Here is a 24,911-nt window from a genome sequence, read left to right as displayed (position 1 = left end):
CAAAACTGTTGCTTCAACTAAGTAGCTTTTTTTTTCCACAAGGGTATCAGGAAAAAATACACCATGAAATTTATAGTGCATTTTTTCCTGAGTACGACGATACCTCATATGTGGTGGAAAGTAATTGTTTGGGCGCATGGCGGGGCTCAGAAGAGAAGGAGCACCATTTGACAGCAAAATTTGTTTGAATCATTAGCAGGTACCATGTCACGTTTGGAGACCCCCTGAAGTGCCTAAACAGTGGAGCTCCTCCACAAGTGACCCCATTTTGGAAACTAGACCCCTCAAGGAGTTTATCTAGATGTTTGGTGAGCCCCAAGGGGCTGCACAGAAGTCGATAATGTTGAGCCATGAATACAATTTTCTTTTGTTTTTCCACAGAACTGTTACTTGAACCAGGTAGCTTTTTTTTCACAAGGGTATCAGGAAAAAATGCACCATAAAACGTATTGTGCAATTTCTCCCGAGTACGCAGATACCTCACATGTGGTGGAAAGTAATTGTTGGGCGCATGGCGTGGCTCAGAAGAGAAGGGCACCATTTGACAGCAAAATTGGTTGGAATCATTAGCGGACGCCATGTCACGTTTTTAGACCCCCCCTATAGTGCCTAAACAGTGGAGCTTCCCCACAAATTACCCCATTTTGGAACTAGACCCCTCAAGGAATTTATCTAGATGTTTAGTGAGCCCCTTGTACCCCCAGGGGCTCCACTGAAAGTTGATAACGTTGAACCGTGAAAATTATTTATTTTTTTTTAAATTTTTGCAGCAACAAGGTAGCTTTTTTTTTTTCCTTTTACAACGGTATCAGGAAAAAATGCACCATAAAACGTATTGTGCAATTTTTCCCGAGTACGCAGATACCTCATATGTGGTGGAAAGTAATTTTTTGGGCGCATGGCGGGGCTCAGAAGACAAGGAACGCCATTTGACTTTTCAAACGCACAGACGCAGTGCACTGATCGGTCGCTGCAGGACGCACGGTCGGAGGAGATACAAAAAGCGCTGGGGATACGGAAAAAAAAAAAAAGTCACGCCAAAAATTGAGCAGGGATGCTGATCCGCGCTCAGCGGGACACACGGACAGATGCGATACTTTTTTTTCCGTATCCCCGACGCTTTTTGTATCTCATCAGTCCGTGCGTCCAGCCGAGCGCTGATCAGGGATGCACATAACGGATCGGCATCCCTGCTCAATTTTTGGCGTGACTTTTTTTTCCGTATCCCCGATGCTTTTTGTCACGCCAAAAATTGAGCAGGGATGCTGATCCGTTATGTGCATCCCTGATCAGCGCTCGGCGGGACGCACGGACTGATGCGATACAAAAAGCGTCGGGGATACGGGAAAAAAAAAGTCCCGCCGAAAACTGATCACGGATGCAGATACGTTATCTGCATCCCTGATCAGCGCTCGGCGGGACGCACGAGGTGTAAAAATGGACAGGGGATAGAGGAAAAAAAAAAAAAAAGTTATACTCACAGTACCCAGAGGATTAGCAGGAGGAACAGCTTTACAGCAGCAGCCAGCAGGCAGGAAGTTGGACAGCTCAGCAGAAGACCCAGGAAGAAGGACCCAGCGATGGAGGCAGATGTGATCGGCCGGTGAAGACAGGTAAGAGGACGTCGGGGGGACAGCAGAGGGGGGGGGGGAAGAGCAGAGGGGGAGGGGGAGAGCAGAGGGGGAGAGCAGAGGAGGAGGGAGATACCGGAGGAGCTGCAGAATAGAGATCACGGGGGAGGCCGGCAGATCGGGATGTCGGGGGGCAGATCGGGATGTCGGGGGGGCAGATCGCAGGGGGGCACGGGCAGGGGCCATTACGGGAGCGCGCAGGAGCAATCACAAGAGCGCGCAGGGGCTGCAAGGAGAGCAGAGGAGGAGGGAGATACCGGAGGAGCTGCAGAATAGAGATGGCGGGGGGCAGATCGGGATGTCGGGGGGGGGCAGATCGGGATATCGCGGGGGGGGGCAGATCGCAGGGGGGCACGGGCAGGGGCCATTACGGGAGCGCGCAGGAGCAATCACAAGAGCGCGCAGGGGCTGCAAGGAGAGCAGAGGAGGAGGGAGATACCGGAGGAGCTGCAGAATAGAGATGGCGGGGGGCAGATCGGGATGTCAGGGGGGCACGAGCAGGGGCCATTACGGAAGCGCGCAGGAGCAATCGCAAGAGCGCGCAGGGGCTGCAAGGTGAGCACAATACTCACCGCTCCTGCTCCTGCGCCGTGACGTGACAGCAGCGGCAGCAGCAGCGGTGGCGTGGTACCACTAGTACCAGCCAGTGCTGCACGCTGCAGACATGTTGGGGGAGGGTCCCCAGACCAGCACAGGCCTGGGGAGGGCGGCCACCGGCAGATCAGACCGCCCCACTGCACACTTATTGGAGCGATTGCGCGTCATAGCACGATCGCTCCAATCAGTGCTGCAGGGGCTGGGGGCGGCATGTTTGAGATCCACCTATGATCTGCTGTACTTGCTACAGCACATCATAGCCGGATCTCATGGTATCGCACTAATTCCGGCATTATTTTTACCGAAATCAGTGCGAAAGATGTGGTTGGCGGTTCAGATTTGAACAGCCAATCACATCGATCGTCGATGGGGGGGTGGCGATGCCACCCCCCCTGGGGTGAAGCAAAGGTCCCCTGCTGTAAGAAACAGCAGGGGACATCATTTGAAAGCCGTTGCTATGGCCACGGCACTCAAATGAACTTTAGGCCGTAAAATTACGTCCCTGGTCGTTAAGTCACGTTAAAATAGGACGTGATTTTACTGCCCGCGGTCGTGAAGGGGTTAACAAAATCAAAGCCATACCGCACAAAAGTCTGATGCTGAACTGCACAGTGTGAGTACAATCCTTAAAGTTAAACCTTTTTAATGAAAGTTTCAACAAATTGCTGCATAGGTGAGTAAATATTAAGTACAAGTCATAAACAATCAGCAAAAAAACAGCCTCTTACACATGCAAGAGTCAAATATTAGAAAAAAAATGAATATATTATACAATAAAACAAAATAAAGAGAAAACAAATATTTAAATTTACCCATGAACCCAGGAGGCGAGGGCGTTACCAGCGATAATCTATTTAGACCGCCAATGTTTAACTGTAAATGTAAACATATTTGTTTGTAACAACAATAATAACATTTTATCCGGGAATTATGTTTAATACCAAAAGTATATAAATGACTATGGTATAGACTATGGACTTGAAACATCAAAGCTGGACCCAATACATCAAAAATGTATGCCAGTATTCTGGCGTAAAAAGGTCTGAAAAGTCTCAAAAGTTTGGTGAAACTCAAGTCTGTGCTAAAATTATATGACCTATGACATACGCATGCCATTTTTGCTTGTCAAATTCATGACAATGCCACAAATCTTATCCATCAGGGGCTTGAGAAGGATTTTTGGCAAGGCACAATAGGAGATGCATGTCCCTTGCCCAACGCTCCTCATTTATGAAGGGGCATACGCTTCTTCATGAATCAGGAGCATCTGACTTGAGCCCATCTCCTCATCAAGACCGGGTCGAATAATGCCAGTTATAATGTATCAGGCTCCATACATTTACACCTAAACTAAGGCTGGGTTTTTAATTAAATTAATGTGATTATTTTGCCATTGAGGGCCAGCACAATTCAGATTTCTGACAGAATCAAAAAAAATATTTTTGCTCCACTCCCTCTCCCCCCTGGCATCTGTTCTCTGTCATTGGTGGAGCAGGTACTATAGGAGGAAGAGGACAGCTATCGAGCACCATGATCGGGTGGTGTATTTCAAACTTGTGCAGAAACTGTACAGGGAAAGCGGCAAGGAGAAGCTCTTTGTGCAATGGGAAACTTGGGATACAGAGCAGAGACCTACTGTAGTAGGAGGTGATGGTTAACCCTCCATTCCTCTCCTCCATCCAGCTTGTGTGTTCCTTGTACTGTCTTTCCTGTGCAGTCTAATTGGTCCCCTTTGGCTACTGGCTGTTGCTCTGAGTTCTTCACAAGCATCAATAAAGATAGTTTTTTTTTTTTATGGCTTTCCTGTCACCATCTCCCACCCACCCCCAAACTACCCAGTCTGATCGGTCCTATAACTCCCCATCCTCCCGAAAAAGTAAACAATGTTGAGCTATGCAATGTTGCTATGTATATTCATGTTATAGTATAAGACATTTTCTGGCGTAATTATAAATATGTTGCCCTGTGGTTGGCCAAAACCTTCCACAAAGGCCCACTCATTAAAAAAAAATTGAAAAACCGGGATTAAACGGAACCTGTCAGTTCCCCTGTGCCCCCAGACCACCGATAGCTGTGTGTACCTGTCTAAATTCCCTTAATTACATTGTACACAAACAGGCGTCATCGCCAGTGCTATACAAAACTTGTGCATGCACGTGGCTTTGTTCACTCACATCATTGAGCTTCTAACATCAAGTGTACTCGTCCTGACTTAAGAGAGGTGCACTGTGCATGACTAGAAGTCTTCCGGTCATGCGTCTCTCTGAAGCTGGGACACATACACAGCTTTAGAAGCACAATGATGTGAGGGAACAAACCCATGTACATGCACAAGCTTTGCATAGCACTGGCAATGATGCCAGCTCTTGTAAGTTGTGTAATCACGCCCACAGGAGTGTGATAACATGCTAGGTGGGTTGACTAGTCTGGGGAACTAAAGCCCCATCGACTTGTCAAGGGGGTCATTTGCATATCACAAAGGGACTTTTGAAATACATTTTCTAAAGATTTGTTTAGGTGTGCAATGTAGTAAGGGGTTAGGAAGGGAATTTAGATATGAACACACATCTGCTGGTGTTTTTGGTGGCACGGGGGATCCGACAGGTTCCCTTTAAAGGGGTGTTCTCATGCTCTTTTTCTTCAGGAGGTCACAGTCTGGCTCTTTGGTAGTCAGGTGGGGTGTTTTGCTGAGTTACGTTGTCCATTGAAAGTTTGGATCAGTGGCATGGCTCCACCAGTTATGCAGCTTTGCTTCTGCAGCATGGAAAAAAGCAGAGCGCTGCTAAGGCTGAGCAGATCCAGCTTTCCGGCCAACTTCAGAGTGGCGTTTGCTGGCTCTAAAGCTTAGAGCCTGCATGTGGCGTGAACTCCTTGCCTAGACAACTAGCCACTCAGCCTGCTGGGTAGCCTGTGAACTCAAAATGAGCAATATATTATTGTAAATGGAGAGGATTTTAATAAGTAGTATATGGATTTTTTTTACAAGCACATAGCAGTTTTACCCATTTAACGACTTGAGACAAGCGCTTTAAACTTTTTTTTTTCCAAAATTGCCCAGCCCTAGGTAACACTTACATTTTTTTTTCTGGATGCGTTAGATGTTTGGTCCATTAGCTCAACCCTGTGCAAACAAAAGTGATTAATACACCAAACATACAATTAAAAGTAAAAAAAGATGTGTATGTAAAGAGATGCAAAGGTTGTGATTATAACAAGGCCTTAATGCCATAGGGAGCCCAGCAGTCCATCCATTATACAAGAAAACAACTAAAGACAGCATGGACCAGTCAGAGACCCTCTCATAGATAAAAAAAAAAAATTAGGCGCAGCACCTAAAAACATAACATTTTTTTTTTTTTTTTTTTACACCTATATAATAGTAAATATGGTGCGCCTGGAAGTGAGATTTGCAAACATACAAGGCAATGATTGTAATAGTTGCATAGATTGGAGGATGAAAAAGCTTTTACACTGTAACATCAAGTAGTCGCTAATCTTTTTGACTGAGGCGCTATTATCAGATGACTACATGCTGATTTTTCATACATGCTTTCACAGTGCGTTGTTTTATTGAATGACCCAAACTAAATACACCAATTTAATCAATGTGGACTATCTTGGCTAATAAACTTGCTAAACACGTAGAGAAAAAAAATGCACTGCTAAAACCATGCTAGTTTACAAAAAACACATGCAGTGAACCGCATGTTTCATAACCGACTGCTCGGCCTTACCTTGGCAGTCTGTATTTGGGAACTCTGTGTACCACACTTACTTATTCATGCTGGGCACTTGGGATACAGATGGATAATGTTGGTATTCCAAATTAGCTGAAGCAGAAATAAAAAAACGTTTTTTCTTTTGTAGTAAAATGTAAAAACTTAAATATTACGGGAGAATATACGACACTACAGTATTTGAAGTGGACAACATAGAGAATCAACACAGAAGTCATCCATATGCTGAGCAATCACATCACTGGTACGTGAAAAGGCCTCATTCAGACAGCAGTTTTTTTCATCTACATGAAATATGGACAGAGTTTCATCAGATTTTCATCAGTTTTCCTCATTACTTTAGCCTCCGAGAGATTCCCAACAAATATTTGCATAGTTAAAATCTCCCATGATCACTATGTTGTACTTTTTTGAGAACAAAGATATCTGATGTACAAAGAGGTCATCCGTATGTTCAGACTGTTCAGGTGGTATAGTAAACATCTACAATAGTGCCTTTTCTGTTCTTCTCTCCTTGCAATCTTACCCAAACAGTTTCTACAGAGCTACCATTTTCTGAAGCTTTGGATTTCTGTGGAGATAAATGCTTTCCTAACATACAATGCAACACTTCCTCCCCTCTTGATGAGCCTACTTCTTATAAATAAGTTGTAGCCTTTAAGTTTTGTGTTACAATCATGTGTATCATCCTACCAAGTTTCAGTGATGCATATAACTACAAATAGGCCCGATGCTATCGTATCGGAAGTGCGGTGAAATGAACATCGGTCTATGCTTAGTGGTGCTGACAGGAGCACTGGCATGTGTCACACTGCTTGCGCTTTCCAATATATCTGTTGTCATCCCATTGCATTTGTGTATTGTAAGTATTACGTCATTTGACCTCTTTCACCCCTGTGCACTGCCTCTTCCTTGTTGTGTGCTGTATATTGGTATCTGGTGTTGTGTTTCTTGAGCTGTGTTCACTATGTGGTGTCCCCCGTGTGCTGTGTGTGTGTTTACACTATAAGGTCTCTTGTAAGATGTTGTGACTATAATTGGAGGTGGTATATTGTTTTGTGCAGTTTGAGGTTTGCGGACTGACTCAGGAACTCTCACGGTACTCGCGATCTCCTGCAAGACTTTATAAGTGACAGCAGTGAGGGTATCGAAGATCAGACTCCAGGGCTTCCAGGATCACTTTCTCCCGGCAACACCAACACCTCATTATACCTGAATGTGGTATGGGTAGCACAATGTTATACTGGGAACAGAATTGTGCTTACTCAGCCCACAATTTGGGTTCCGCCTGCACTGTTCTCTCTAGTTACCATGGCTATGATGTGGGCACGAACTGTGGCTGCGCAACTGACAGTGCCGCAGTGCATTGTGGAATACGGTTACATCCGCAACTGGTAATTATGTATGTAGACAAGTCTCTTCCTGTGTTAGTAGCTCCAATTCTCCTTGTTTGTTCCCCATCCTCTGTGGATTAATATAGAGACATTTTAGCTTGCAGTTGGTTTCTTTTGCTCCTCTATTTTCATTCAGAATTTGTTGCCTTTGTTCTTTAATCCCATTTCTAATAGCACGGTTCTCATAAGAATTCAATAGCTCCATACGTTTCCTGGCCGTAAATTTCCCATCCGATACTGCTCTGGTTACAGCTCTCCTGATGAGTGTAGCAAGGCGTCTGCCAAATATGTGTGTATTCCTGTTTTCGTTAGATGCAACCCATCTCTAACAAGGAGCCTATCATACAGGTAATTTACTCCATACTCAAGAAAACTCAAAACATTGCTGATGGCACCATCGATGCAGCCAGTTTTGGATCATAATCACCCATTATAAGCCAACAGGTGCATAAAGAAATAGAGAATATATGAGTTGTTATCTGTTTGTCATGGATCCATTACAATTGAGATACCAATTGACCCACAGATGGCACACAGATGTTAAAAAAAACAAAGACAGGTATACGGATGCAATAGAGAGATGTGAAACGGTCATAGAAAATACAATATGGATGCAAGAACGTCATTTTTTTCTGGACAAAAAAGGACGATTTTGCATACATTCATGTGAACCTGGCCTTATGTAGGGTACACGATCAGTATGGAAGAAAAAATACCTTGAGAGGTAAGTATACTAGGGTACAGTGGAATTTCTGTTATAAGGAATAAAAAAATAAAGCTATGAACATAATTCTTTTATAAAGGAATATTACGGTTTCAATAAATAAACGTTATTGTGCCTATATAAGAAGAAATCCAGAAAAAGGTATTATTCTTAATTGCCTGTCCATTTTATATCCGCAAAATTAGGTCCATATTTCATCTATGTGATGGATCTTTTTTCATGTGTTTGACATCTTTAAATCTGTTTTTTTATCTAATCTACGATGGAGAATTTATGATATAGCCATCAAACGGCTCCTAATTGATCATGACAGATTCTAACAGATCTGTCATAAATGCTAGAAAAAACATTAATTTCTATTAAAACATTTACTTTGTAGTTTTGCCCTACTATTTGCTGTGGTATTTACTTCCCCTTTGCCCCGGGTCTTCCAAATTTTGGTCACAGATCTCTCGTCATAAAATTTGTATAAATAATATCGCAACACGAAATGATGTGACGGCTTGGAACACCTATCTGCTAAACTTACCTGGATCCATGTTCCTGTATGTATTAGATGATGACTGTCGACTGTAAGACTGAGAAGTTCTCAAACTGCAACTCAAAAGAAATGTAGTCATATTGTATTCACAAATACTTTGAGTAGATACACAGAAGGAGATTTATTAACATTGGTGAACAGCAAATTTCTGCTAAATTTATATGGTTGCAATGCGCATTTAATGCACTTTTGCCTAACAGTCGTTTTCAAGATTGTCGCCCAACAGGTGTAGTGTAGTCTAAATTATGTAACCATTAATGTAATCATTGCTATGAAAAAGATTATTGAAAAAGCAAATGGAAAAATAAAAATGTTTTCTTTTCAGTAATAAAATCATAAGTAAATCAGGTTCTTTACAAGGAAATGTGGATGGTGAGTGCTCTATTTTCTTCTAACTAATTTTAGGCCCTGTCCACACTACATTTGTGGTCTTGTCAGGCACACACACCCAGGAGTTATGAGTCCTATTGTGTTCAAAGTTAGAATTGGTGCCTCAGCATCCGTCCACCATAAGAACCCATTGCAAGGAAAAGTATACCCCATGTCATACATATTCTTTGTAGTGGCCCTTTGTAAAGGAAACAGCAGTGTGCTGTGCTTGAAAATACTGTTAAACAAACAGAATGAAGGCATATACCGGCCAGACGCAAGTTGAAAGACACTTTTGTCCTCCGTCTGGTGAACATCAGGAATAGCTCCTGATGTATACTGTAGCCTAAAGGTACTGTCACACTAAGCGACGCTCCAGCGATCCCACCAGTAACCCGACCTGGCAGGGATCGCTGGAGCGTTGCTACATGGGTTGCTGGTGAGCTGTCACACAGGCAGATCTCACCAGCAACCAGTGACCAGCCCCCAGCCAGCAGCGACGCGTGGAAGCGATGCTGCGCTTGGTAACTAAGGTAAATATCGGGTAACAAACCCGATATTTACCTTGGTTACCAGCGCACACCGCTTAGCGCTGGCTCCCTGCACTCCTAGCCAGAGTACACATTGGGTTAATTACCCGATGTGTAGTCTGGCTATGTGTGCAGGGAGCAGGGAGCCGGGACTGACAGCGTGAGAGCGGCGGACGCTGGTAACGAAGGTAAATACCGGGTAACCAAGGAAAGGGCTTCTTGGTTACCCGATATTTACATTGGTTACCAGCGTCCGCAGAAGCCGGCTCCCTGCTCACAGCGATGTGTGCTTCACAGGGGGAGAGCAACAACTAAAAAATGGTCCAGGACATTCAGCAACAACCAACGACCTCACAGCAGGGGCCAGGTTGTTGCTGGATGTCACACACAGCAACATCGCTAGCAAGTTGTGCCTCAGCAGCGATGTTTCTAGCGATGTTGCTTAGTGTGACGGTACCTTAAGTGCACAGACGCAATGTTACAACCTAGCCTTACAATGTTATCCTAGTGTAAAACTTTGGCAGACATGATTTTCTCCATTATGTATTAAAAGAGTACAGTCATGGTCTAAAGTGTTGGCACCCTTGAAATTGTTTCAGACAAATGAAGCATTTATCCCAGAAAATGATTGCAAGTACACGTTTTGTTATACATGTTTATTTTCATGTTGTGTGCATTGGAACAACGCAAAGAAAAAAAAAGAACCAGAAAAAAAATGTAAATTAGACATAATTTCACACAAAACGCCCAAAATGGTCAGGACAAAATTGCTGGCACCTTTCCAAAATTGTTGGTAAATAACTGTTTCAAGCATGTGTTGATTGTTCTGTTCAAACTCCCCTGTGGCAAGTAACAAGTGTGGGCAATATGAAAATGACACCTGGAACCAGATAAAATGGGGAGAAATTGACTCAATCTTTGCAGGGTGTGTATGCCACACTAAGCTTTGAGGACAGAAAAAGGAGAACTGTGAGTGCTTGAGACCCAAAATTGTTGAATAATAACAATTTAAAGGTTACAAGTATATCTCCAGAGATCTTGATGTTCATTTGTCCATGATGTGCAATATAATTAAGACATTTACAAGCCATGGCACTGTGGCTACCCTCCCTGCATGTGAACGACAGAGAAAAATTAAGGAAAGGTTTGCTGGAGATGCAGGAGGACCCCATTGCTGACACAGAAACATAAAAAAGCTAGACTGCAGCTTGCCAAAATGTGCATGAGTAAGCCAAACTCCTTCTGGGAAAGCGTCTTATGAAGAGATGAGACCAAGATAGGAGGCGATTTTCCAATACAAAAAGGAAATAAACATGTGTATAACAAAATGTATAATTGAAATAATTTTCTCAGAGAAATACCTTACTTTCTTGAATAATTTCAAAAGGTGCCAGCACTTTCAGCCATGACTGTATGTCAATGTACTAAAACCTTTAATTTTATGTATTACATTTTTTTTTTTGTCTAGAAAATATGCTTTTTATATAACTATAAAAAACTTGGATTAGTTTTTATACACCGTGTGCACAATTATTAGGCAAGTTGTATTTTAGAGGATTTTTTTTATTATTGATCAACAACTATGTTCTAAATCAACCCAAAAGACTCATAGATATCAAAGCTTAATATTTTTGGAAGTAAGAGTGCTTTTTTTTTCTTTCAAATTTGGCTATCTTAAGAGGATATCTGTTTGTGCAGGTAACTATTACTGTGCAGAATTATTAGGCTACTTAATAAAAACAAAATATATTCCCATCTCACTTGTTTATTTCCACCAGGTAAACCAATATAACTGCACAAAATTTAGAAATAAACATTTCTGACATGCAAAAACAAAACCCCCAAAAAATTAGTGACCAATATAGCCACCTTTCTTTATGATGACACTCAACAGCCTACCATCCATAGATTCTATTAGTTGCTTGATCTGTTTATGATCAACATTGCGTGCAGCAGCCACCACAGCCTCCCAGACACTGTTCCGAGAGGTGTACTGTTTTCCCTCCCTGTTGATCTTACATTTTATGAGGGACCACAGGTTCTCTATGGGGTTCAGATCAGGTGAACAAGGGGGCCATGACATTATTTTTTCATCTTCTAGACCTTTACTGGCCAGCCACGCTGTGGAGTCGTTGGATACATGTGATGGAGCATTGTCCTGCATGAAAATCATGTTTTTCTTGAACGATACCGACTTCTTCCTGTACCACTGCTTGAAGAAGTTGTCTTCCAGAAACTGGCAGTAGGTCTGGGAGCTGAGCGTCACTCCATCCTCAACCCAAAAAGATCTCACAAGTTCATCTTTCATGAGACCAGCCCATACCAGTACCCCACCTCCACCTTGCTGGCGTCTGAGTCGGAATGGAGCTCTCTGCCCTTTACTGATCCAGCCTCTGGCCCATCCATCTGGCCCATTAAGAAAGTCACTCTCATTTCATCAGTCCATAAAAACTTTGAAAAATTAGTCTTAAGATATTTCTTGGCCCAGTCTTGACGTTTTATCTTATGTTTCTTCTTCAAAGGTGGTTGTTTTTCAGCCTTCCTTACCTTGACCATGTCCCCGAGTATGGCACACCTCCTGCTTTTTGATACTCCAGTAACATTGCAGCTTCACGCTTCATTTTCCTAATTTCATGGGCAATTATTTTGCGCCTTCTTTGCCCAACACACTTCTTGCGACCCTATTGGCTATTTGTCATGAAATGCTTGATTGTTCAGTGATCATGCTTCAAAAGTTTGGCAATTTCAAGACTGCTGCATCTCTCTGCAAGACATCTCACAATTTTGGACTTTTCAGAGCCCGTCAAATCTCTCTTCTGACTCATTTTGCCAAAGGAAAGGAAGTTGCCTAATAATTAAGCACACCTTATATAGGGTGTTGATATCATTACACCCCCACCCCTCCTCATTACAGAGATGCACATCACCTGATTTGCTTAATTGGTAGTTGGCTCTCAAGCCTATACAGCTTGGAGTAGGACATGTATAAAAATTATCATGTGATCAAAATACTCATTTGCCAATTAATTCTGCACACAGTGTAATGACAAATGTAGAGCAGATATCTTACCTTTGTAACTGTTGTGTGAGTTCCTTAATTGTTTCTTCTAACTTTGATATCTAAATCAACAAAACGATTACTACGTGATCAACTTTAGGGGCTTATTCACTGCATTGCGAATGTATTCACCCCCATGACAATTTACGTGCTTTGCTACCTCACAACCTCAAATTTCACAATTTTTTTTTGAGGGTTTCAATCAGTTCATGTAAAGAACATGCCTACAACTGTGAACATTTGGTTTTCTTTTTTTTGTGAAGCAAACAACAAATAGGACAAAATAACTGAACACGTCATTGTGCGTAACTATTCACCCCCTCAAGTTAGTATTTTGTAGAGCCTCCTTTTGTGGCAAGTACAGCTGCAAGTCACTTTGGATAAGTCTCTAGGAGGTTTTTTTTTTACATCTTGCCATTGGGATTTTTGCCCATTCAGCAAGGCAAAACTGCTCCAGCTCTTTCAAGTTAGATGGTTTCCTCTGGTGAACAGCAATATTTAAGTCTGACCACAGATCACCAATTGGATTAAGGTCTGGACTGTGGCTTGGCTGCTCCAATACATTTACACTTTTCAATCACTTGAGTGTTGCTTTAGCAGTAGGTTTTGGGTCATTGTCTTGTTGGAAGGTGAGCCTCTGTCCCAGTCTCATATCACTTACAGACTGGAACAGACTTTGCTCAAGAATATCCTTGTATTTCGCACCATCCATCTTCCCCTCAACTCAGACCACTTTCCCTGTTCCTGCAGCGAAAAACATCCCCACAGCATGATGCTGCCACCACAATGTCTCACTGTTGGCATGGTGTTCTTGGGGTGATGGACTGTGTTGGTTTGGCACCAAACATAGCGTTTGCCTTGCTGGCCAAAAAGTCAACTGACCACATCACCTTGGTCCATACATTTGGGGAGTATCCTTAAAATTTTGTGCTGTAAGTAAAAGTTTATTTGTGGCCATTCTTCCATAAAGGCCAGCTCTCTGGAGTGTACAACTTATTGTGGTTGGATGGACAGATACTCCAGTCTCTGCTTTAGAAATCTGCAGACTAAAACAAACTGCAGAATCCCCTGAATATGAGCAACTGTCAACCATATTACGTTAAGGGCCACCATAGTACAAGACCTCAGCAGAGCAAAAATGGGTGCGCTGTTGGATGGCACTTACTTTTCTTTTATAATGTGTCAATAATCGTTGTCGATGACTATCCTGAAATTCTACAACCTGCAAACGAGAATTCACATTAGAATAAACTAAAATTACTAAAATTTAAAAAAAAAATACATTAGAAGACAAGAACACACAAATATCTAATGCTTACTGGTACCTAAATTCACATGTGTACATTTTATTTCTTGTTCCAGGATATAACAGTAGCGGCCACAAGCCTTGTTATTGCGACTGCTCACATCCACATCAGAATAGAGCGGTGCCCAAGCTTGTACTGGCCCTCAGGGGAGTAGGTGAATCCCCCGGTGGGCCACTGTGCAGGAGTAAACTATTTACCCCCCAACATGAGCAGTATTTGGCCCAATACATTTGATTCACTATGTACAGACAGAAGACACATCTCATCATTCATCAAAAAAAAAAAAAAATTCAGTTTTTTATACAGAAGCAGAGGTGAATTTATGAAGGAGGGTGATGTAATATTTGCATGTAGCTGAACAGTAGGACCCCAGATTCAATCTTACTGGTGGGCTCTTATAACACCAACACCAATACAGGTGGTGCCAATGAATTTATGACCCCACACACCCCTAAAATACTTGCCCGAAAGGCAGGCATTGTGCACACATACTACCGTTCTTTAATGAACAGGACATGTGCATGTTACCTGCCAATCTCAGCAGGTGTGTGGGGTCGTAAAGTCATCGGCATGGCCGACTTCCTTCAACACAACAGTTTTCTCTTATACGTTTATGCACTGTCAACTGATTCACAGTGTCAAGGATCCGGAGTGCATCCTTGAACAAAGAAAATGTAATAAATGAAAACTGAAACAGTGTACACATGTTGTTGCTCCTGTTAAATTTTTGCAAAAATTTTCCATAATTCAGTGGGGGGGGGGGGAATCTACCACAGATTTATCTTTGTGTGACAGGGCCTTTAGACATGTACTCCACATATTTGGCCTTTTATGGAAGAGTGGCAAAAAGAAAGCCACTTTTGAAAGCAAACTATGAGTCTTGTTTGCAGTTTGTAAAAAGCCAAGTAGGGGACACAACCAGAATGTGGAAGATGGTGCTCTGGTCAGGTGAAACCAAAGCAGAACTTTTTGAGCTGAATGCAAAACGCTTTGTAGTCCAGTCAAAATACGGTTGGACTCAGAACAAATTCCAAGAAAGCGTTTTATGATTTTTTTTGAATTACTATTGTATGTGGGGAACAACATATTAAAAGTTTTCCAAAATTTGATCACCACAAAAGGTCCTAACTATGACGTCATAAGACAAATGACAGCCATCGCACTAAAAATAACAAATATTTCCCTATTTCAAAGCTGTAGCTGTAGTTACAGAAGAGTTTGCATTTTTTATACTATATATTTTCATTAAAACAATTTTTATTCAAAGTTTTATACTAACTACATGGACAGGCGAGGTCATGACGTCATCAATGACATCATGACATACATGTACATGTCTAGAAATTATAGAACATAGTGAATTTAAGACCTACTTCATCACTGAATAACCGTGTCAGGTCAATAGTCACTATTTTCATCATCAGACACTGCTTCCTCATTCATATTGTCACAATGCCCTTCTTGACATGGTCCGCATACCCGTGAACAGGTACGTCCGTGTCTTTTGCAAGTGCACCGAAGTGTACTACAGCCACGAGAACAATTGCAGTGAATTATTTTCAGAAGTGTTTCTGGTGCGGGTGAAGCATCCATCATCATTGGAACTAGACTGTTGTTCTGCAATTCCCATCCCCATGCAGTAGTGTCCATGGCCTCACCATTGTCCATCCAAAGCATCACTTGGAGGTAACTCCGAAGGGCATGATACTTCGTTGCAGAGGAGGTCGGTGGCAGTCGTTCAGGTGTAACAAAGATTTTGGCTGAACCAACTTTTTTGCAGAGAGTAGAATACCTCATTACAGACAGATTGTCACCACGTTTGCCCCCGAACAATGCCACCATTGCTTTACACCCAGCGTCTTCAATCTCAGCTATGTTTTTCTTAGGTGTGGAAAACATTTTAGCACAGCTATTTAAGACAGAGTCTCCCTTCAAAACCTTGTGTAGACGAGTTTTTTTCCAATTCCAAAAACCGCGGAAGTGGTATCGCAACCCGTGAATGCATGCAGGAACAGAAGACTGCTGCAGACATGTTTTCCCAGGAACTTCTTCATAACCTTAAGGTTAAGAAATAAAGCTTGTTGCCATCGCTGGTTGACGCATGATGGAGTAACAAAACCAAAAGATCTGTATCTTCGCCAATGAGACTAGTACTTTTGTTGAATGACAATGACACTGCTGCCTTAATCTCCACATCTGCATCCCCCTCTGATTGTATTACGTGGCAACCTCTGTCATTCATGCGCTGTGAAACGAGATTGATAGGAGACTGTTTGTTCTCCACATTCGAAAGGAAGTCCTCCTTTTTCCCGACAAATTTCGTTCCTTCAGCAATGTTCACTTTGTTACTTGTTCGATTTTTGCGCCGTCGCTGATGGGTAATGTCCTTAGTGTTTGGTCCTCCAATGTAACCATCAAATACTATCGTAGCCTTACCATAGTGCTTTACTGTGAAAGATGCATAGTCTTTCCTTCTGACCACTTCAGTCGATGGAGAAGAGAACCTCCGTCAAGAACATAATGTTCCACTTCTGGTACATCCTTGAATACTGCATCATCTGAACTCTGTTCTTTTATAGTAGCCATCAGTTGTGCTTTGTTTGGTTTGCGTAAGAGATGTTTTGCCTCAAAGAGGGATGGTGGGTATGGTGAAAGTTCATAGGCCATCACCTCATCAAGGGAAAGATCAGTAGTTTGAGACACCAAAAGAAACCTTTGGAACAAAAGAGCGGAGTCTATTTTGTTTTGTCCTTAGCATTGTCAATTGCCTCACTGGATGCCAGGGTCTTGGCTTTCATTGACTTCTTGTACTTAACTGAAAACAGTGATTGACCCTCCATTGTTGCCACTATTTCTCTGCCAATGGTGAACAGTAGTGTTGAGCCACCCCCCTAGTGTTAGGGGTACTTTGCACACAACATCGCAGGTGGGGTCAAATCAAAAGTGACGCACATCCGGCGTCGCTGTCGACATCGGGGTGTGTGAATCCTTTTTACTACAATTAATGAGCGCAAAAGCGTTGAAATCGTATGATCGGTGTAGCGTCGGTCATTTCCATAATTTCGTAAGGACCGATGTTACGATGTTGTTCCTCATTCCTGCGGCAGCACACATCGCTGTGTGTGAAGCCGGAGGAGCGAGGAACATCTCCTTACCTGCGTCCCGGCTGCAATGAGGAAGGAAGGAGGTGGGCGGGATGTTTACGTCCCGCTCATCTCCTCCCCTCCCCTGCTTCTATTGGCCGCCTGCCGTGTGACGTCGCTGTGACGCCGCACGACCCGCCCCCTTAGGAAGGAGGTGGGTCGCCGGACAGAGCGACCTCGCAGGGCAGGTAAGTGCATGTGAAGCTGCCGTAGCGATAATGTTCGCTACGGCAGCTATCACAAGATATCGCAGCTGCGACGGGGGTGGGGACTATCGCGCTCGGCATTGCTACCATCGGCTTGTGATGTCGTAGTGTGCAAAGTACCCCTTAGAGTTCGGTTCGTCGAACGGCGGCTCAGTTCGGCGTACGATTGACGAACACCTTCGAACCCCATTGAAAACAATGAGAGGCAAACACAAACACATACAAACACATAGAAAACACCTTCTAAGGTGTCCAAAAGGTGACAAACAACTCGCAAGACACCACAAACACATGGAAAGGGACAAATACATATACTCATGCGAAAACAAAAGAGCTAGACGAGTAAATGGAGGAGGAGACACAGATATAGGCATGTCATGCCCTTCTAAAATCATGTAAACCACAGCAAGAGGACTCCAACCAGAGTCTCCCTTTTTTCCAAAAATTGGGCCACAGACACCACTTAAGTGGCATCACTTGTCCCCCAGTTGCAAACCGGACATGTTGATTTGCATGAAGCACAATCCAAATCCACAAGCCTTTACTCTCCCCAGGATGACACAGGAGTAGAAAAGTCCTTGCGGATCCATGACTTGTTCATCTTGATGAACGTTAGTCTGTCCACATTGTCACTGGACAGACGCGTGCGCTTATCTGTCAGCACACACACAGCAGAACTGATGACAGGTTCCGAGAGAACGCTGGCTGCGGGACACGACAAGATCTCCAAGGCGTAAGTGGCGAGCTCAGGCCATTTTTCCAGATTGGAAGCCCAAAATGAGCAAGGCTCCAGTTGCAGAGTCATGGCATCTATATTCACTAGGAGATACTCCTGTATCATCCTCTCCCGCCGTTGACTATGTGTCAGACTTCTTGTCTCTTGTGGCCTTGCAAAGGATGGTCTAAAAAAAATCATGAAGCGATTCCATAAAATTGCTGTTACCACCAGATACGGTGTTGCTGGTACGGTTTGACCGATGATGACTCGACAGTCCCATGGTTGGCAAGTTACAACTGTGAGATTCACTCTGTGCACCACTGGTGTTTAGTGGAAAAGCCGAGCTAAGATTGCATAACAGCTTCTGCTGATACTCCTACATACGTGCGTTCCTTTCTATGGCTGGAATTATTTCGCCAAATTTTGACTTGTACCGGGGATCTAAAAGTGTGGCAAACCAGTAGTCAGCATTACTTCAATTCGGATAGTCCGAGGGTCATGTTGTAGGTAGTGCAGCAAGAAGGCGCTCATGTGTCTTGCGCATCTATGCTGACCAAGTCCTTGCTGTGTTTGTGGCGGCGAGGTGATAACCATGCTTCCTTCCTCTGACCTCTCTCCCCCCCAACCTCAAACAACCGATATGTGAGCAAGGTCTCCCTCATCTGCTGAGTCTTCCATGCCCATTGCCAGTTCATCCTCCATTTCTTCCTGGGCTCCTGCACCTTTCTTAACAGTTTGGCTGCTACCATGCGCCCTTGTTAATCCCTCTCCCCCACCGTCCCATGCCTGCCGCCTTGTTGATGCTGAGCGTCTGGACCTTGTAGATCTTGGTATCCCTTCCACATATGAATCCTCCTGTACTTCCTCCCCTTCCTCTTGTCCCACCACCTGACTCCGAATAGTGTTTAGAGTGTGCTCCAGCATGTAAAACATCTTCGTCGCCATGTCGAAACTGTGCAGAAGGGTGCATACGTCCTTGATCTGAGACCACTCCATCAGCGTGATCTTCCCCACCTCTGCATCTGGTTGGCCAAGGCTATACGTCATAACGTATTGCACCAGGGCTCTGCGGTGCTGCCACAGTCGCTGCAACATGTGGAGAGTCTAATTCCAGCGTGTCGACACATCGCATTTCAGGCGGTGAACCGGCAAGCCGAAATACTTCTGCAAGTCGGTCAGCTGCGCCATTTGAACGGCAGAAGTGAGCAGATAGTGACCGTGTCCTGTGTAGAAGCCCATCTAGGCCGGGATAGTGGGTTAAAAATTGCTGGACAACAAGGTTCAACACGTGAGCCATACAAGGCACGTGTGTCACCTTCCCCGGGCGAAGGGCCGCACCCAGGTTTGCAGCATTGTCGCACACGGCCTTCCCTGGCTGCAGGTTGAGTGGAGACAACCATTGACGACACTCGGTCTCCAGAGCTGACCACAACTGGTTAGCTGTATGGCTCTGATTTCCCAGACATTTCAACGTAAAGACCGCCTGATGCCGTTGAGCTCTGCTGGCAGCATAGTAAGGTGGTGTGCGGGATTCCTTGTGCGCATTTACAACGCGGGTGGCCTGACCAGACAGGCTTTGGGCGGACGAGGTTGAAGAGGCAGAAGCAGTGGAGGAACTTCTACATACAGAGGATTGACGCACAACTCGTGGGTACAGCAAGACTTGTACAACAGACCCCTCTCCATCTCTCACCATAGTTACCCAGTGCCCAGTCAGCGACATGTAACGCCCCTGTCCATGCTTACTGGTCCAAGTATCGGTGGTGAAATGCACCCTGTCACACACAGAGTTTCTCAAGGAAGCGGTGATGTTGTGTGCGACATGCTGGTGTAGCGCAGGCACACCTTTCTTGGAGAAGTAGTGGCGACTGGGCATCTGGTACTAGGGCACTGCGACAGACATAAGGTCTCAAAAATCCTTTGTGTCCACGAGGCGGAAAGGCAGCATTTCTGTAGCCAACAGCTTGCAGATGCTGAAAATCAACCTCTTAGCTTTGTCATGGCTAGGAGGAAATGGTCTTTTACTTGTCCACATCTGAGGGACCGAGGGCTGGCTGCTGTGCTAAGACGGCGTTGAGTAGGGTGTCCCTGGAAAACTGCTGGTCTGTGAGGAAAGTGCAGGCGGAGACATAATGTTGCCTTCATCCAAAGTTGGTGCTCTCGATGTCTGAGAGAGCTCAACACCAGCAGCTGTTTCCACTTCCAAAACAACTGACGACCTGCCCAATAACACTTCCCGTTGCGGTTAAAGAGGTGAAAGGTCTGCGTCGCAAAGCATGTGTAACTGCTGTCCCCACAGTCATAGAGGATGAAGAGCGCGCGGATGCACTTGAAGGGGCAGACGGTGGTTGGCCAGCTCCGCTAGGCCGCATTGTAGCACAGTGAGCTTCCCACTGGGACTTATGCTTCATATCCATGTGACGGTTCATGGACGAAGTATTCAAACTAGTGAGGTTTTGGCCTCTACTTAGAGATTGCTGACAAATCTTACAGATCACATGAGTTGGGAGATCCTTTGTGATGTCAAAAAAGGATCAGGCTAGGCAAGGCTTAGAGCCCATGCGACCTGCAGAGCCACCCCGACTTGTGCTCAGAGGCAGAGTTGTGGCTGAGGATGCAGTTGTTGATGTGCTTCCAGTACTCCAACTCTGTCCAGGAAGGCGCAAGGTAACCTCATCGTCAGTCGTATCCTCCTCCACCGCCTCTGCTGACCTCATCGAGTGCCTGACTGTAGGTTGACAGTAAGTGGGATCTACAACCTCATCATCACCCTGTGTGTTTGCACTCCCCTCGTCCTCAGAGCTAACCTCTTCCTGCCCTGACCGAATAGTTAAGTTGTCATTCCAATCAGGTATCTGAGTCTCATTGTCATCAGCATGTTCCTCATTGTCTCCACCAAGAAGAGTTACACTTTGGGAATGAGGGTCTACATTATGCTCAGAAACTTCTTCATCAGGGCCTGAATCTGACTCACAAAGCTTCTGGCCATCACTGCAGATCATTTCCTGGTCTGGACTCACTGTAGCTTTGGAGCAGACCTCTGATTCCTAGGCTACAGTGTGACTGAACAGCTCTGCAGACTCAACCATGTCTGTTACCCCATACTCTGCAGGGCGGGTGGAGACTTGAGAGCTGTTAGAAAGCAAGCGCGATTGGGGTGACAACTCAGGACTGGAGTCTTTGGGATGTTGAAGTTTTGGTGGAGGAGAGGCCACTTGATGGAGCACTTGAGATCCATTCAAGCATGTGCTTTATTTGTGCATCATCTACCTTTGGTAGAGTTGGTCGGTTCCGTAAAAAAGGGATCACGTCAGATTGTCCACGGAAAGTAGTAGACATCTTACTTTTGCTGGAAGATGGCCTTTCTTCAGCAGATGTTACTGTTGCTTTACCACCCACCTCACGGACACAAACATTTTTTTCCCCTTTCCAACAAGCCTGTTCCCCTTTCCACCACCATCTGTCCTTTTGCCACTCATTTTTTTTGTGACCAAATTGGACACTTAAAATGTCGTAGCAAAAATGGAGAGGTGGTGTAGATTGCAGAGGTGGTCTAGCTTTATTGACAGCTGAAGAATCAACACTGACTATCACAGACAATGAAACTATGCCCCTAAAACTGGCAGCACTTTTTGCAATTAAAATTGCGTAGAAAAAAATGGACAGGTGGTGTACAATGCAGAGGTGGTCTAACTTTATTGACAGCAGAGGAACACTCATGTACTATCCAAGACAATGAAACTATGCCCCTAAAACTGGCAGCACTTTTTGCAATTAAAATTGCGTAGAAAAAATGGACAGGTGGTGTACAATGCAGAGGTGGTCTAACTTTATTGACAGCAGAGGAACACTCATGTACTATCCAAGACAATGAAACTATGCCCCTAAAATTGGCAGAACTTTTTGCAATTAAAATAGCGTAGCAAAAATGGACAGGTGGGGTACAATGCACAGGTGGTGTAGCTTGCTTGTCAGCAGAGGAACCCTCACGTAGTATCCCAGACAATGAAACTATGCCCTTAAAACTGGCAGCACTTTTTGCAATTAAAATTGCGTAGCAAAAATGGACAGGTGGTGTACAACGCACAGGTGGTGTAGCTTGCTTGTTAGCAGAGGAACCCTCACTTTCTATCCCAGACAATGAAAATATGCCCCTAGGAATTGCCTGAGCTGAGTTAGCCAGACGCTGTGATAAACCCCTGCACAGCGCTGGCACAGACCTGCCTAGCAAAAATGGCTATGAAATGCTGTAATGTAGCCCTGAAAAGAGCTGAAATTACAAGTAGTCCCTAATCCCTAAACCGATGTGTAGATTGCACTGTATAAGTCTATAGCGCACACATCAGCAGCAGCAGCGGGAGCGGTGACTGTCACACATCCGCAGCAGAGAGATAATGGCGGCGAAGGGGAAAATGGCCGGGTCTTATAGGGCAAGGACATGTGACATGCACTGCCTATGACACATGCCCTTGCTTGTCTGGCAAAAATCCACTTTGCTGTGTGTGTCTCTGTAATTGGCTGACAGCCTGGCCCGCCCCACTGTACGTGCGGTTAGGGAAAAAAAATTGCGATCGCCATTCTTTCAGCACTCAGCAGCACTGATCTAACCCCCCCCGCACACTATATGCTGAATTTTGATAATATCATTATTAACAGTGACTGACACTATTACAGTGAAAAGCCAGCTAGTAACTAGCTACGCTTTTGGTGATCGAACCGTTATCGAATGGTAACTCGAACAGCCGAACTTGAAGTAAATCATTTGAGTTCGTCGAACGACTCGAACACCGCCCAAAATCACTCGAATTTGAAGAAGGCGAACGGTTTGAATCGAACATCGCTCAACTCTAGTGAACAGGTTATGGACATTCACATCCTTATTTGCATTGACACCGGTGATAATGTTGCGAAGAGACACTTCATCAGAGAAAGGTGAAAAGGTCTCGAGTTTATCTGCAATTTTCTCCACGATCTCTTCTCGTCCTTGACTTTAAATAAATAAATCAATCGTTAAATAATAAATATAATAATAGTAGTAATTGTAAAAGAAATATGATAGACACTGAAAGGCGAGTCACCTTTAACATTTTACAGCTTTGGCAGCCATATTCTTTGACGTCACATTTAGACCCTTTGTGGTAACCCTATCTTGGTAAACTTTTAGTATGTTTTTCCCTACATGTAATACTACAAAAAAAAAAAACAATAAAACTCTTTCTTGGAATTTGTTCAGGGTAAAGTGTTTTTTTTTCGTATTTTGACTGGACTATTGTGTGGCAGAAAACTAACACTGTAAATCATCTTGAAAACACCATCCCCAGAATCAAACATGGTGGTGGTAGCATCATGCTGTGGCAATGCTTTTCTTCAGCAGTAACTTGTCAGAGCTGATGGGAAGATGGATGGAGCTAAATACATGCAATCCTGGAGTAAAACCTGATAGTGGCTGCAAAAGACTTGAGAATGGGAGCAGCATAACAACTCTAAACATACTGAAGAGCTACAATGAAATGATTTAGATAAAAGCATACTCTACAGTTCAAAAGTTTAAGGTCACTTTGTGCTTTTCTTTCAAAAATAAAGAAATATCTTTTTTTTTAATGAAGCTAGCATTAAATTAAACAGAAATACACTCTATACATTGGTAATGTGGTAAATGACTATTCTAGATTAAAACGTCTGGTTTTTAATCCAATATCTACGTAGGTATATAGAGGCCCATTTCCAACAACCACCACTCCAGTGTTCTAATGGTACATTGTGTTTGCTAACTGTGTTAGAAGGTTAATGGATTCGTGGCACCCCAGTGCTCATGGGAGCCACAGTGGCTTTGTTCTACTCTTCGGAGGGCAATGCTATTCCAGGAAGCAGCAGGGAGATTTCTATGTCAGGTACAATCACACACAACACTTCCTAATCCAGGTCAGAAGGGGGACCTCAAGTCCTGTTTGGGGCGAGCTTCCCTGTTCTCGATTGGAGAGGGGTTAGAGAGAGGAACAGGGAGAGAGACCTCAGAACTCTAGTAGCCGGAAGAGAGAATGGTCGCTGTTAGAGAGCTGTCTGAAAGCTTTCCAGGACCGAGCATTGAATCAGGATACCGGAGTCCTCGACTGTCGGGTGTATTCGGCCCAGCAGTAAACCCGGAGGGCAAGAGATTCCACATCTCCTGGCCCAGCAAAGACTCCCAAGGTGAAGTAGCACAACAGAGCCCGGGGCCGCAGAAATACAAGCGGGCCCTACATCCGGCTCGCGCTGCCCGCCACAAGGGACAAGGCAAATCACATCTAGGAAGAGGGACCCTGTGCTGCTTCAGGCCACAGCGACCCACATTAAGAGCACACTAAGGACGGCCTCGAACCTACCTGGCAAAAAAAAAAAAAAAAGATTCCTCACTGCTTCCCGGACCACTGTAACTCTGGGACCATAACATCTGACCAGTAAAGGTAAAGGAAACCACCGGCCTGTGTTGTCCAGTTACTGTCGGCGTCCTCAGCCCTGCACCCCAGTGTACAACACCATAGACTACTACCCAGTCATCCTCCCTGGGGCCTGTTCCACCTGTGGGGAGCTGAACCATCCTAGCTGCGACACCATCTGCCCCAGAGGACTGCGACTGCAGCGGCGGCTAATCACTGGCCGCATACTGCAGGTGGCGTCACGAGACAACTACAACACCCAACATCCTCATCATCCCTTAATCCCATCACCCTTCATCCCCTTTTGGTGTACACCTCGGGGCCATGAAGCTGGATAGGGCCACCCGTGACATCCCAGACTCGACCACACCGGCCCGGTGACGAGTATTTAACTGGCAGCTTCATTAAATAGTACCCGCAAAACACCAGTGTCAACGTCTACAGTGGAAGAGGCGACTCCAGGATGCTGGCCTTCAGGGCAGAGTGGCAAAGAAAAAGCCATATCTGAGACTGGCTAATAAAAGGAAAAGATTAATATGG

At 44.4% G+C, this 24,911-nt stretch overlaps 1 protein-coding gene across 6 annotated transcripts in view; it reads right to left on the bottom strand.

The window, feature by feature from the left end:
• Positions 1 to 24,911, bottom strand: part of LOC142301811 (putative E3 SUMO-protein ligase RNF212) — a 94,963-nt gene that overhangs the window by 35,668 nt on the left and 34,384 nt on the right. For 3 of the 6 annotated variants that reach the window (XM_075342836.1, XM_075342834.1, XM_075342839.1), the window contains 6 exons: positions 13,747 to 13,803; positions 12,594 to 12,643; positions 8,613 to 8,683; positions 6,004 to 6,058; positions 5,304 to 5,349; positions 3,041 to 3,101 (listed from right to left, as the gene is read on the bottom strand). In XM_075342836.1, the coding sequence (XP_075198951.1) occupies positions 3,041 to 3,101; positions 5,304 to 5,349; positions 6,004 to 6,058; positions 8,613 to 8,683; positions 12,594 to 12,643; positions 13,747 to 13,803 (340 nt within the window). The remainder of the gene's footprint in view (positions 1 to 3,040; positions 3,102 to 5,303; positions 5,350 to 6,003; positions 6,059 to 8,612; positions 8,684 to 12,593; positions 12,644 to 13,746; positions 13,804 to 24,911) is intronic. The other 3 variants (XM_075342835.1, XM_075342837.1, XM_075342838.1) reach the window with 3 other exon arrangements.

The sequence above is a fragment of the Anomaloglossus baeobatrachus genome, chromosome 4 (genome assembly GCF_048569485.1).
Source record: "Anomaloglossus baeobatrachus isolate aAnoBae1 chromosome 4, aAnoBae1.hap1, whole genome shotgun sequence".
Classification (NCBI taxonomy): domain Eukaryota; kingdom Metazoa; phylum Chordata; class Amphibia; order Anura; family Aromobatidae; genus Anomaloglossus; species Anomaloglossus baeobatrachus.
The sequence above is the reverse complement of the archived record's forward strand: the minus strand, read 5'-3'. Positions and strand labels throughout refer to the sequence as shown.